The following is a 14,935-nucleotide window of genomic DNA, read 5'->3' as shown; positions in this document are numbered from 1 at the left end:
CCTTCGTATTATTGGTTCGTATGTGTTTCTTATTTAGTTGCTGTGCTGTTGTCTGTAGAAAAAAAAATAACTAAAGCTTGTTGTCACTAAAAGCAAAGATTGATATTTAACGTTACAATGTAGGTCAGGTTACACACACACACACACACAAAAAAAAAAATGTGTATCAATTTAATATTTGATATAGGAGTGGTTTCTAGGGAGCTTAGAGTGTGTTCCTGCGGTAAGGGATACAATAGATGGATTTGAGTTCGCTCGGGAGCAGCCGCGCAGCAAACAAATAATATTGTTGTTTTATGAATAGTCATGTTACTGTGGCGTTTTGATATTATGCAATTCTCCACCCCCCCCCCTCTCTCTCTCTCTCTCTCGTAACGGGATTTCATACACATAGTGATATGTGAGAAGTAGTTTGCTCTATCCATAAAGAAAAAAAAACACTGCTGATCGAAAATTTGTTTGTGGCAACTCGAATGGCACTATTCACGCACAGAACACTGCATCATCAATCATCCTAACCGCTTATTTTGTCTAGGGTTACAAATAAACGAGGTACGAGGGCATTTAGTCTTCTGAAATGGCAAACATACAGAGTACCATGTCCATATCAATTATAAATCAGCCACAATTTAAGCTGCGTTTACACCAAATCCGGCACGGGTCATGAAACGGGGTTTTTGCTAAGGTGTGCCAAAAGGAACCATATCTGGTTCTGTTAAAAAAAAAGAGAGAAATATCAGTAATTACGTACAAAGTCGCCAAAATGTTATTCTTCTGTCAAGATCAAGAGCAACAAAATCAACAGTAAAAGATTAATTTTGTAACAAAATCATTAGTGGGGAAGTGATATTGTAACAGAACCACTATGGTTACTTTTGGCGTACCATAGCAAAAACCCGACCCATTGCCCTACCGTACTCGGGTGTAAACGGACCTTTATAGGGACAATTGCGGTCAGAACTATTTCAAAATCACGGGTGACTCTGCCGTTAAGCAGTATCATGTTGGTATTGCAGTCTCGCGGTCCTGGCGGGGTTAAATTAGAATGAAACGAAAATATATATACTTTGCAATGAGTGAATTCACCAATATCAGAGGACACATAAGCGAAATTTGACGAAAATCGGACAATCCGTTAGAAAATTATGATTTTTTTTTTTCCAGAAAGTTGTGGTTCAACCACTGCTTGCTGAAAGAGCTATCACATTTCGTGACATGACGTGTTGACAACATGACACAAAGAAAATGTCAAGACAGCTTTCCAAAATTTCATTTGTTATTAAAGATAAACATTCCCTCCACTTTTTACTGGCAGAAGTAAGTCAAGTGCTTTCATTGTGCTAGAAATGAACATAATTATATGTTGAAACTTTTTTCATAATTTTATTTTTTATTTATTTATTTATTTTTTATATCGTCGCGCATACATACGTTACAACATAAGTGTCGTAATTTCCTCATCTGGAGATGGCGCACCGTATGGAGCGCCAAGTGTCGCATAGTCTATTTCGTTCATCGACGAAATGGCCATTTCGTTACGAAATAGACCATGAGACACTTGGCACCCCATAGCACCGAGGCTTTACAAATGTGTAACGGAGAGTCAGATTTTCTTCAAACTGAATTCACTGATGTGTTCTTCTAATATTTCTGAATCTTCGAGAGAGGGATTCATCGGATCGTAAAAAGCTCGCCTTACCCCAGCCAATGGCCATGTAGATCTTGAAGTTGGACTCGGTGCTGAAGACTGCCACGGCTATCCGGCTGGTGAGGTAGAGCCCCTCCACGAACATCCAGTAGATGTTGGCCATACTGAAGTACTCGAGGAGGACCAGAACAAGTCGACAAACTCCAGGCTGTGTGAGGGTAATGTTAGAGATAACGAGGATGATTATAATGGCGACAACTCGTCAGCAGGACTTGCCCACATAAATAATAATACAGAAAACGGTGTAGATTCAACACTGTGCTACTTACAGTACTACTACTTCTACTACTGCTATACTACTATTATCGTTATGAATACTACACCTTTTACTACTATTACTATACTATAAATTGATTACTACTTCTACTACTACTTCTCTGCCGTTTTTCCTGTCATTTGCATTGTATTAATAATATAATTGATACAACAAAATGAATGCAAATGACAAGAAAAAAAAAAACCGGCATTGATAATTATCGTCTTGTGCCCAGAAAAAACAAGGGGAACGCACTCGAGGAAAAGAAAGGAGTATTAATGGGTGCACGTCACGAGTTCGACACCTACGAATCATGCAACTCGAGATTCACACGGCCAATGAGTTCGACATAAGCAAACAAAACCGACGAGACCAACACATTATAAAGCTGTTGTAATGTCGAACTCGGGGCTTGTTTTACTTAGTGTCGAAAACCATGAGCTGTATGACTCGTGGGCTGTACGGGCAATGGACCTTTTTTTTTTCTTTTTTTTTTCATTCATGTCGAACTCGTGGGCTGTATGACTCGTGGGTGTTCGTCTCGTGGGATCACTCCAGTATCACGAGCAATGTGCTCTTATTTCAAGTGGAAAGTATGGTAAAAAAAATACACTGTTCTCACATTATTTTTCAAAGAAAGACAGCTCAGATCTAAATACAGACAGATCGTACTGTCTATCATGAATATGGACATGTAATTTAAGAACAAGAAGGGATATCTGGAAGTATTTCAAAACGTCCCAAATAACAATTTGACGAAGATCACAACTAAAGCTGCTGACTGTAAGCAATGCAATTGTGATCTTCAGTCAGCCACTGTGAATGTGGTAGTAAGTTTGTGTCAGTCCAGAGAGATGAAAAAGTATAGAATTCAAGATTAGAACAGTGAAGCTCTACTCATTCACTTGAAAAAGTCAACAGCAATGCGCTTACAGAGTGTATCTTACTGCAACTAAACAGACTTGTTCAGATCTTTCAAAACTCGTTTGAGATTCTTCACCATAGCTCAAAAATCGAGGCATCGAAACGTTTCTTATTCATTTTGCCTTCCAGGATACTCGAAATGGAGTACTTGAGCTTTTTCTGAGAAGTGTTTCCCACTTTATAGTCCTCGTGAAGGACCGACTTATCACACGGCAATGCTATTCTTCCGTCAACCATGATTCTCCACGTGTCATTCCTAAAATGGCGAGCCCCCTCCTCTCCCCCCCCCCCCCATTTTCAAAAGATAATCTACGTGTTGTGGTTGCAAATTACTACAACGGCTCTTAATAAGAAGCGAACTTTTGGGCCGTTGGAGTGACACGAGGAGACTGGTGGCGGTTTATTCAACATTTGATGACTCTTCATTTTGTATTCGAGAGTCTCGAAAAGCCTCACGCTGTACTCTCCGAGGGACCTTAAGAATGCAGAATGCAGAGAGGTCTCCGAAAGAGAAGAGAAAGACAGTATACAGTGATGATAGACTTTAAAGGTATTGTTTACCATTAGGAGAGGTGATTTTAAAAATGTTCGAGTTATCACATTGGGTGCTGTTCGTTATTCCGAAGGTTCGTTAATCCGAAACACACAAAGTTCCTATACCTAGAGATTCGTTAATCCGAAAATGAAAAAGGGTTCGTTAATCCGAACATTTGTGGCGTTATTCCGAAGGTTCGTTATTCCGAAGGTTCGTTAAACCGAAAATGAAATAAGGTTTGCTATTCCGAAGGCTCGTTTATCCGAAAATGAAATAAGGTTCGTTACTCCGAAGGTTCGCTAATCCGAAACTGAAATAGGGTTCGTTATTCCGAAGGTTCGTTGATCCGAAGTGATATAGGGTCCGGAACGAATCTTCGGAAAAATGAGCTTTGTTTCATTTTCGGATGAACGAACCCTCGGAATAACAAACCTTATTTCATTTTCGGATTAATGAACCTTCGGAATAACAAACCCTATTTCATTTTCGGATTAACAAGCCTTCGGAATAACGAATCTTTGGAATAACGAACCTTCGGAATAACGAACCTTCGAACTAAAGAACCTTCGGAATAACGAACCTTTGGAACAACGAGCTGTAACTATCTCATTTGTTGCATATGTGCAGGTCAGTTGTATCACAAAACATTATACCATATAACAATTTTGCAACAAAGTCTAAAATATAAGGAGATATCACTATTTTTTCTCACTAAACCACAACTGTAGACGATTTAGTCTAGAAAGAATTTTATTATAACTATTGTTCACATTTTGTATATTAACAATACCTAACATTGATTGTACTGATTAACTATTTTACATTGGTTGTTTCTATCCCTAACTCACAATTCAGAACTATTTTGAAGCTCTGAAGCTGGGTTTTTGTTTCATCTGCAAATGGTAAACAATGCCTTTCATCAAAACAATTCCAAACTGTTTGTGACCGTGCATCATACAACCAATAAAAGTCGGATGCACCGATTTTTGGATGAGGACGCAAAATAGGTGTGAAGGGTCAAGCTATCTTGAGTTTTTCCTATCATAAAATAGCCATTCTTCTTCTACATTATTCTACAGTTTGGGATCATGAAATAAATAGGAAAGTGTGTTTTCAGCAGTTTTATACAACACTTTTTTTTTGTAGAATTGTGTGATTAAAATAATATGTGTCTCTGAGTCCTCCTTTCATTAAACTTTGTAGAAACCTTTTACACACTTTTCACTTTCAAAACTGGAATAAGTTTTGAAAGGATGGTGCAACTGCTTTGAAAATTAGTATGAGCCATGAATACAATGTGTTCATAGCGTGATTAATGTCAGCTTTATAGTATGATCCTTCATTTTTGTTGCTACAAAATTGGACATACCGGTTTTTGTCATATTCATTGCACAGGGCATGGCTTGGTAAGCTTAAACGTTTGAACCCTGTACTTCAGAGCTTATTTTCTCAGTACACACTGTTCCAGAGTTTGTGCTTTCTTTTCAGTATTTAGATAGGTTAGCTAAGAGAGTTCATTATTTTGAATTCAGTTATACATCATTTTAAAGCCTAAAGTCTGCTCTTTCAGAATCTATCTTTAATTAAAAATCCATGTATGGTGACCTTTTTTGTTGGTTTTGTGATGCAGGGTAACATAGGGACTACCACATACACCTTTTATATAACATGTCTATTAGTATACCTCTATAAAACGGGTGTACGTCACGAGACCGACACCCACGAATTATACAGCCCACAAGTCATACAGCTCACAATTCATACAGCCCACGAGTCATACAACTCACAAGTCATACAGCCCACTAGTTATACAGCCCACGAGTTCGACACTGGGTAAATAAAGCACGTCACGAGACCGACACCCACGAATTATACAGCCCAAAAGTCATACAGCTCACAAGTCTTATACAGCCCGAATTATACAGCCCACAAGTCATACAGCTCACAAGTCATACAGCCCACGAGTCATACAGCTCACAAGTCATATAGCCCATTAGTTATACAGATTACAGCTCACGAGTTCGACACTGGGTAAATAAAGCACGTCACGAGACCGACACCCACGAGTTATACAGCCCACAAGTCATACAGCTCACAAGTCGTACAGCTCACTAGTTATACAGCCCACGAGTTTGACACTGGGTAAATAAAGCCCACTAGTTTGACATCAAGTAAAATAAGCCCATGAGTTCGACACTACACACAAAAGGATCATGAGACCGACACTATGCAAACAAAGCCCACGAGACCGACACTACGCTCAAAAGGCTCACGAGACCGACACTAGGCAAACAAAGCTCACGAGACCGACACTAGCCAAAAGAGGCTCACGAGACCTGCACTAGGAAAAGAAGGCCCACGAGACCGACGGAATGAACAGCGCCACCTATAGACCAATTAATTGTATAGGGTGTCCAGATAATGGCATAAGGAAGATATGAGAGATGGAAAAGGAAAGTTGCTAGGGGATTACCCAGTCAATTGCCCTCCCTCGCCCCCTGAACTGTTCAAGATTTTTATTTGTGTTTGCGTGTTTGATTGTTTGTGAAAAAATAAACAAAATTCAGTAAAAGTTCATGAGATGTTTCAACATTAATTTCGAAAATGCCAAAACACCCTCGTTTGCCTTTCCGCAAAAATATTATACCGGTACACAACTGCTTAGAAATAAAATGAAACAAAATACTATGATGCGGACATTCAGATCAACTAAACAGAATAATACCCAGATGTGAAATGAAGTTTACAGGAAAAAAAATCACAAAATGCTTAATGTTGCAGCGCACACTTGCTTTGCATGATATGGAAGGGGAGTAGTCATCTGCAAAGCTGGTGATTTAGTATAAATTCGCAGAAATGAAATGTAATCGTCTATTCTGATATCAAGGTATCGTTAAGGATTCGGAAAAAAGAACATGCATCCATGAAAACACCCATTCTATTTCATGAAAATTGTACCGTTTTGAGGAGAATGATTTTACAAATACAAGCCACAAATCGAGGTGAATCGCTGCGACATGAAGCATTTTCATCCTTTGAAATGTCATACATTACAGTTACAGAAAAAACAAATAAACTGAACTCTAAGCAGGCGGGTAAAGAAGGGGGATTTAGATTATCTAATAAGGAATACTTAACTAGAGAAACGAGAAAAAAAAAAGGACGAAAAAAAAGAAAACAAACTTATATCCTGTCCACCGTCTATCTAGAAATTGGGAAGGCCTATTAAAAATATTGAAATAAAGGCCAATTAAAAACAGCACGATGGCATCTAAAATCGAACCATACATCATTCTTGTCCTCTACTATTTTTCATACATTTTTTTTTTTGGGGGGGGGATCCCATGAAGAGGACAATTTCATTTAAAAAATTAGATAAATTGGTAACAATTTCGCTCACTGTAGCGTGACAGAACTGCCCTCTAGAAGCCACACGTGTAGAAATACATACTTAGCGATGTCGTTGATATGTAGATAGTGCTGTTCAATTAGTTACAATCTCTCGCTCGATAGCGTTACGAAATTGCACCCGCAAGTATGTAATTTTCCCCTTCATGGAACACCCTGTACAGGCAATTGACATATAGATGGCGCTGTTCATCCTGTCGGTCTCGTGAGCATTCTTTACCTAGTGTCGGTCTCGTGAGCCTTTTTTGCCTAGTGTCAGCCTCTTGAGCCTTCTTTGCCTAGTGTCGGTCTCTTGAGCCTCTTTTGCGTACTGTCGGTCTCGTGGGCTTTCTTTGCTTAGTGTCGGTCTCGTGGGATGACCCCTATAAAACCCCTTATGACTTGACTCATTGCCTAGATCTATGGGATTTTTCTTTTGTAATGTTAATGCAATTGAACATTGCAGTCATGACAAAGGCAAAAAAAAAATATATATATATATATATATATATATATATATATATATATATATATATATACATTATTATAATAGCACCTATCCTTGGTTTCTAGAGGAACGATAGATATCTCCAGTGTTGCCGAGAAAAAAAAAAAAACTAAAAAAAAAGTATCTGCTGAGTTCGTAAAGATGAAAAATAGGTAACACAATAAAACAAATTGACTGCTATTTTCTAATCCCTTTGATACCTCTGGGAATGTGAATTGCCGATGTACGAAAGATATCTCGGGGTATTTGTACTACGATGGCGTTATCTTATCTATTCTGTGCCCTACCGGGGAAGTATGTGACTGCCCCAGCAAAGCTTGCCCTTTGCTGATAACGTGCAGTGCTTTTGCTTTGAAGTCGACGTCAATGCTTTTAAGGTTTCGCGCTCAGGGGACGCCCTCGAAATGTATCGGTGGCTCTCCGAGGGGCCCCCAGGCATGACCGATGCGCCCACACTCCGTGTAACCGTAAAACAAGGTGATCCGCTGCTTTCTGGTGCACACCCGTTGCTTTTTTTTTTCTTCCAAACGGTATGCATTTATTGTGCAATTGAATATAGTTGTCTCGCAACAAATTCTTGCCCAGCTGCTTTCATAAATTCGAAATTACAAGGTCAAAAAAGGGACAGACACATTCACAGACACACACGCACAGACCCACCCACACAATAGTAGATTTATTTGCCTTCCAGCAAGCTACCCCTCATTACCCCCCCCCCCCACAAAAAAAAACTACATGTACAGAAGTCTAACTATGCAATGCTTCGTAACTTAATCATGAATACGTTTCCCTTTTTTCTCCTTTTTTTAAGGGTTTGCATTTGCATTAATTGCATGATTAAGACATGATTAACTGCATGTATATCTGCTACCAGGCTGAACAAAACGTCCATTAGGAAACAAAAGAAACCCAACACGTAGAGCATCGTTATATATGAAGAAGTCGAATCGATCATATTCATGCTCAATTTCTCGAGAATGAGTGCCCTTTTTGCGTCTACCTGTGATGGTATGATTATGGTCAAACAATCGGGGCAGATACAAATGGGAGATGATCGATCGATTTCTCCCCGTTGATGGCGACCTCACATTGAAGCAGAGAATGAAATTACATTCGTACCTTCTGAAGAGCAGTACATTACTGTTAGAGGAGGCTTCTTGAAGAATAATTATGGCTATTTAGGAACGAGGATACGACGACGAAAAAAAGAAGAAGACGAAGAAGAAATGAAGAAAAAGAAGAAGAAAAAAAAAAGAAAAAGATGAAGATGAAAGCGAAGAGAAGAACAGAAGAAGAAAAATAAGAAGATAAAGAAGAAGAGAAGAAAAATATGAGAAAAGAAGAACAAGCAGGAGAAGGTGAAGAAGAAATGAAGAAGAAAAAAGAAGAAAAAGAAGAAGAACAAGCAGGAGGAAAAGAAGAAGAGAGGAAGAGGTAGAAGACGAAGGGGAAGAAGAAGAAGAAGAAGAAGAAGAAGAAGAAGAAGAAGATGAAGAAGAGATGAAGAGGAAGAAGAAGAGGACTTTTTTACTTTCAAAAATGGTACCTTATCTATATCACACCTGCGCACTCTATACATCGGTGCATACCTATATTCATACATTCAAAAAAGGGACATCAAATTAACCGGAAGAAGAAGAAAAAGAAGAGGAATACAAGAACAAAAGAGAGAAAGAAAAAGAAAAGAAAGGAAGGAGGGAAGGAAGGAACAAAGACAGGGAGAGAGAGAGAGAGAGAGAGAGTGCATAATGTGTACCCATGAGTGGCCAACCGGGCATGACAATCAATTTCACACCTTTTGACAACACCCCTAGAGGATTTCTACCCATCTCCCTCATGCATGAGAAGAAGCGAAAGACAGAAAGGAGTGGGAGAGAAGGGGAAAAGAAGGCGATTTATTGTCACTCACATGACAGATCGCAGACGGGGACAGCGAAATCTCATAGCATGCTGCAAATGGAATGACACGATGAAGGCAAAAAAAAAAAAAAAAAAAAATGTACGAAGACGGAGACAAAGGAAGCAAGGAGAAAGGTAAGAAAAAACAACAACAGGAGGAAAACACATACATAATACATCCTACTCATTTGAAAAAGGCAAAAACGAAAACTGCGCCACAAACATGAAAGTCATCGCTCGCTCTCTTTCTCTCTCTCTCTCTTTGTGTGTGTGTGTGTGTGTGTGTGTGTGTGTGTGTTTTACTGGTGATTTGTTTATATAAATCGCATACGATGTGTGAGGTTAATCAGGTGCTCATACAAAATGTAAGGTCAATGGACTATAGCAACTTGGAATGATTGGCAAGTACTGTATACGACATACATCGTTCTTTAATACATGCCTTCTAGCCCATCAACCTTCTGTACTCTTCTGTTCTAAGGCACCTCCGTAACTTGCTGCATTTTGTTGTTGTTTTTTTTCCTTCTTTTTGCTATCAGAGTACTGCACGCACAGGGACATGCGATGTATACATTTTGTAGTTCTCTGCTCAGGGTGGGGAGAACGCTCTCTCACGTGGGCTCAGGGAAGGGAAACCGCACCACACGTGACACTAATTAAATTCGTCCAACCGAAAGCCATCTGACACGTCTTTAAATGTATGCATTCTTCAATGAAAAGATTTGAAACAAACACAACAAGAAAGGCACTGTCTGTTCAAGTTATAGTCTTTATAGCCAGTCGTTTCCTTGCAAAATATGAATATGTAAACCCGTCCCATAGGGGGTTATCCCACGAGGCATACGCTCACGAATCATACACCCACGAGTCATACAGCCCACGAGTCATACATCGTACAAATTAGACGCCAAGTTAAATAGGCCGACTAGCTAGGCAATTTCAAAGTAAAACACGCCCACGAGCTAAACACCAGACAAAGGCTTAAGACCTCGATAGGCCTTATTCATCTAATGTCGAGCTCGTACACATGTTCTGTATGACTCATTCTGTATGAGTCATGAGCTGTTTAACTCGTGGGCTGTATGTTTCACTATGTTCTATTTACCTTATTCTCTGTTATCAAAGGAAGTGAAACATGTTTTGTCTAGAAATGAAATAAACTTTGAATTGAATTAAAAATTTCGTGGGCAGTATGACTCGTGTGCTGTATAACTCGTAGGTGTCTATCTCGTGACGTGCACGCCCCCCCCCCCCCCAACCCAGCCGTGTCAGAAGGCACATTATGTAGGTCTACCCCTGGGTCTACTTATCTAATATCTAGCTCGTGGTCTGTATGGCTCATGAGCTGTATAACTCGTAGGCTGTGTTATTCGTAGGCAGAATAATTCGTGCACTGTATAACTCGTGGGTGTCTATCTCGTGACGTGCATCCCAGCCGTGCCAGAAAGCACAATGGATTATTTAAAAGCACGTTGCTACTCACGATCTTGTAGAGTGATAACTCGCTGGACGAGTAATCTGTGGTGAGGAGCGGCTGGAGGTGAATGATCATGCAGACGTAGCGAAGGATGAACGACACTACGAGGTGCTTGTGGATGGCGATCCGAGTGCACTGCAGAGCCCTAGAGGGTCAACATGGTCAAGGGTTAACGGTTAAGAACATGAAGAATTCTATTGTAACGTAAATATGATGATGATGATAATGATACTGTAGTGATATCAATGATGATAACGCAAGAGATCATGATGCCATTAGTAGCAACAGTAACAACGACAAATCCAAGGAATGCCTTCAAACAAGCAGAAAAAAAAGAAAAGAAAAGAAGAACAATAATAATATTAACAACAAACAAGACAAAATGTACACCGTGAAATGAAGGCAAACACGTTGTTCTCACAAGTTAGACCGTTGTAGTAGTGTGTGGTTAAACTGCTCAACGGTATGAACATCATTGATTTAAAGGGAGGTGTAAACAAAAATTTTCTAGTATGTATAGGGCTAGTCATAATCATAATTACACAATATTTTCAAAATAATATTAATTTCAATTCACCAGGATTTAAAGCATCTGATTTATTTTTCTTCTTCTATCACATTATTCATCTAGGATATTTTCACCTTGTACGGAACTCCCACGGAACTCCCTCCCATCTTGGTGAACTGGAACACTTCAGAGGTTTGCTCAAGACTCACATTTTGTTGCCAGACATATCTCTTCTACATATCTGCGTCCTTGAATGATTTTTTTTAATGTTTTTGTTTTTAACAGAAGGGCGCCATAAATATAGTGTAAAATCATCATCATCATCATCATCATCATCATCATCATCATTCATCATCCTATCACCATCATCATCACCATCATCATCGCCATCTTCATCATCATCGCCATCTTCATCATCACCATCATCATTATCACCATCATTATCATCATCATCATTATCATCATCATCATAATTATCATCATCACCATCATTATCATCATCATCATCGCCATCATCATCATCTCCATCATCATCGTCATCATCGCCATCACCATCATCAGCACCATCACCATCATCTTCAGCAGCGGCAAAAGCAGCATCACCAACTTCATCATCATCATCATCATCATCATCATCATCCATCATCATCATCATCATCATCCGTCATCATCATCATCATCATCATCATCCATCATCGTCATCATCATCATCATCCATCATCATCATCAGCAGCAGCAGCAGCAGCACCATCACCATCATCTTCAGCAGCGGCAAAAGCAGCATCACCAACTTCATCATCATCATCATCATCCATCATCATCATCATCATCATCATCATCCATCACCATCATCATCATCCTCATCCATCATCATCATTATCATCATCTTCATCATCATCATCATCCATCATCATCATCATCTAGTCCACACAAGCTATCATTCCCAGGATACCACGCCCAATATTATAGTTTCCATAAAGCACGCATGACTTACTTGAAGTAGCAGAAGATGAACAGCGTGATGGAGAGGAACACGAGGGAGAGAGTCAACCCTACCAGGTAGACATAGCGGAGGGCCAGGTGGAACGCTGGGGGAGCCGGCACGGAAGGCGCCACGTTCTGTTGTAAAAAAAAAAAAAAAAAAAGGCCGGTGAGTCCGTATCCGAATAATTATAGAATGTATCTTCATCCAATCGTCTACCTTCTGTGAGAGCATTCACTGGTTTTAGAATTGATATGTTTGTTGGTGTTTTATAAATCGTAGCAACTTAATTGCGTTTATATAATTCATCCTCGAAGTTAGGCTTGTCACAATTTTGCAAGATAGTATCGATTATCATATTGCAGTATACACAAACAGTTTCAATGCAAAAACATGTATATCCATTGTTATTAAATTGAGATATTCAAAATTAAAGCCGCTTAAAAAGAGCAAAGAAAGAATAAGTGTCAATGTATCTTCAAAAAAATCTCTGAATATAAATGACTTGGATTTAAGAAAAGAAAATGAAAATGGAATTTATCTTTTTTGTATAATAATACAGTGTATATTATCATAAAGATAAATATATGCAGTCTTTAAGGGAAAAAAATTCAGTCCAAAAATAAGTTAGTCTAATAACAAAGAGTAAAATCTTACGAGTTCAAAGGTAAAAATTTGACTAAAATCGAATGAAAAATAAGGAAGTTGTGAAATTTTGAAATTTTGCTAATTTCTGCAATTTGCCAATTGCATATTCAGATTGACCGTTCAAGAACTGTTTCCTTAAAAATTAGCGAAACTTTAAAATGCCAGACTTCCTCATTTTCATCCTATTTCTAGAAAAATTTTACCTTTGAACTCGTAGTATTTTACTCTTACTCATCATACTTATTTATTTTCGACTGGATATCTCCTTTACTTTGCAGGAATAATTGGATGCCGCTTATTCATAAACCAAATCACTTAGACAAGGCTCGACACTACCGGTGGCCCGGTGGCCCGCGGGCCACCAAAAAAGAAAGTCGGGCCACCAAATTTCAAAAAAGGGCAAATTTGGTGGCCCGCCTTGGGCCACCAATTTTTTTTTTGAAAAGTACGTCAATAAATTCGTAACTTTTTGCGCCGGAAATTAGCAGTTAAATTTGTTTAAAGGATGAAAAGGACTGAATGAGTGCCTGAGAGTGTAGTGAGTGTTGCGAATTTGTTGAGGTTTATTTATGAGTAGATATGTCCAACTTACAATTCTTACTATAATAAAACTTAAATATTTGACTCATTTAAAAAAAAGGACTTTTAATGTTTTTTATTGTTTTTTTTTCGGGCCACCAAAAATATGAAAATGAGGATTTTGGTGGCCCCATCGGACCACCAAACAAAACAGTTAGTGTGGAGCCCTGACTTAGAAATACATGAAATAAAACAAAAACAAAAACAAAAACAAAACAAAGTGGCTTCGTTAATGTATAGTTTATGCTCGGAAATGAAGATGTCTCATGACAAAATAATGACAGACATAGAATAATCATCATCTTTCAGAGACCCATTGTAACCAACGTTTAATGTCACTGCAGAACCGTGTGGTGCAAAGTAGCACACCCTCTCACTACACACACACACACACACACACACACTCACACACACACACACACACACACACACACACACACACACACACAAACCCCAACCTTTCTTTGTTTTTAAGATACGCACACCCCTGGGAGAATCGACTTCCATCTTCCAATCAAAAATTGTCGACAGTTAACGGGCGAAGTCAAAATACGCACTGTTTACCATCATAACCCTTGGGCACACCAAAGTCGAAAGTAATCAACTCACCGGTCCGTCTGGGTGGACCCAGCAATCGTTGTAGTGGGTAAACGCCGCCCATTCACCGTTCTCGAGACAAAATCGAGTTACATGAAAAGCTGGAAGAGAAATAAAGGGAAAAAAAGATATATAGTAAGAAGATGAGTGATACAGGAAGAGAGGGGACTGTGTGAGAGACTCTAGGCACACAGGACGTTTGAGAGAACATTCATTTGTATATGTTTGTATTAGAGAATGGAATAATTTGCCATTGAGAATTAGGTCAGCCTCAACACTATCCAACTTTAAACGTACATGTCGCATCTATCTTGAGGGAAATTTGTAAAACATGAATTGATCAGGGAAGCTGAATTTAAAAGTATAGTAAAATAGAAAGTATCTTTCTGCAATTTCATGTGAACTATATGTATGTGCATGAGTGTTTTTGTGACACGTGTTTGTGTGATTGAATGTGTGTGTGTGCGTGTGTGTGTGTGTGTGTGCTTGTGTTGCATCTGTCCTATGTAAATATGTTACTATCATATTTCTTGTTAGTATGTTTAAAACATTAGTATGTTTTGCTTTGTTTTATATGTTTATCCGGGACCCCTTTTTTTACAAGCTCTGCTTCTTTTGGGGTCCCAAACCATTCATTTTTCTTAATGCTGTATCCTTTTGTCAAATGTTTAATGAATTGGTTAAATAAACTTGAACTTGATCTTGAACTTGAACATAAGTGTAATAGAGTGAGAGATACTTGTAGAAGGGTGGAGAGATAGATGGGGTGAGGGGTGTCTACCTCATATTTTGGTGTGTGTGTGTGTGTGTGTGTGTGTTGTGTGTGTGTTGGTGTGTATATGTGTGTGTGTGTGTGCGTGCGTGTGTGTGTCTGTGTGTGTGTGCTTCTGTGTGGGCATGGTGAAAGACAGGGAAAACGTGAGCCTC

At 39.0% G+C, this 14,935-nt stretch overlaps 1 protein-coding gene across 1 annotated transcript in view; it reads right to left on the bottom strand.

Annotated features, from left to right (window-relative positions):
• Positions 1-14,935, bottom strand: part of LOC140243539 (corticotropin-releasing factor receptor 1-like) — a 215,305-nt gene that overhangs the window by 12,837 nt on the left and 187,533 nt on the right. Inside the window, exons 4-7 of the mRNA XM_072323209.1 lie at positions 14,039-14,109; positions 12,197-12,321; positions 10,701-10,839; positions 1,700-1,856 (exon numbers count right to left, since the gene is read on the bottom strand). Of these exons, the coding sequence (XP_072179310.1) occupies positions 1,700-1,856; positions 10,701-10,839; positions 12,197-12,321; positions 14,039-14,109 (492 nt within the window). The remainder of the gene's footprint in view (positions 1-1,699; positions 1,857-10,700; positions 10,840-12,196; positions 12,322-14,038; positions 14,110-14,935) is intronic.

Source organism: Diadema setosum, chromosome 20 (assembly GCF_964275005.1).
Source record: "Diadema setosum chromosome 20, eeDiaSeto1, whole genome shotgun sequence".
Lineage (NCBI taxonomy): Eukaryota > Metazoa > Echinodermata > Echinoidea > Diadematoida > Diadematidae > Diadema > Diadema setosum.
This window is presented reverse-complemented; position numbering and strand designations above follow the sequence as displayed.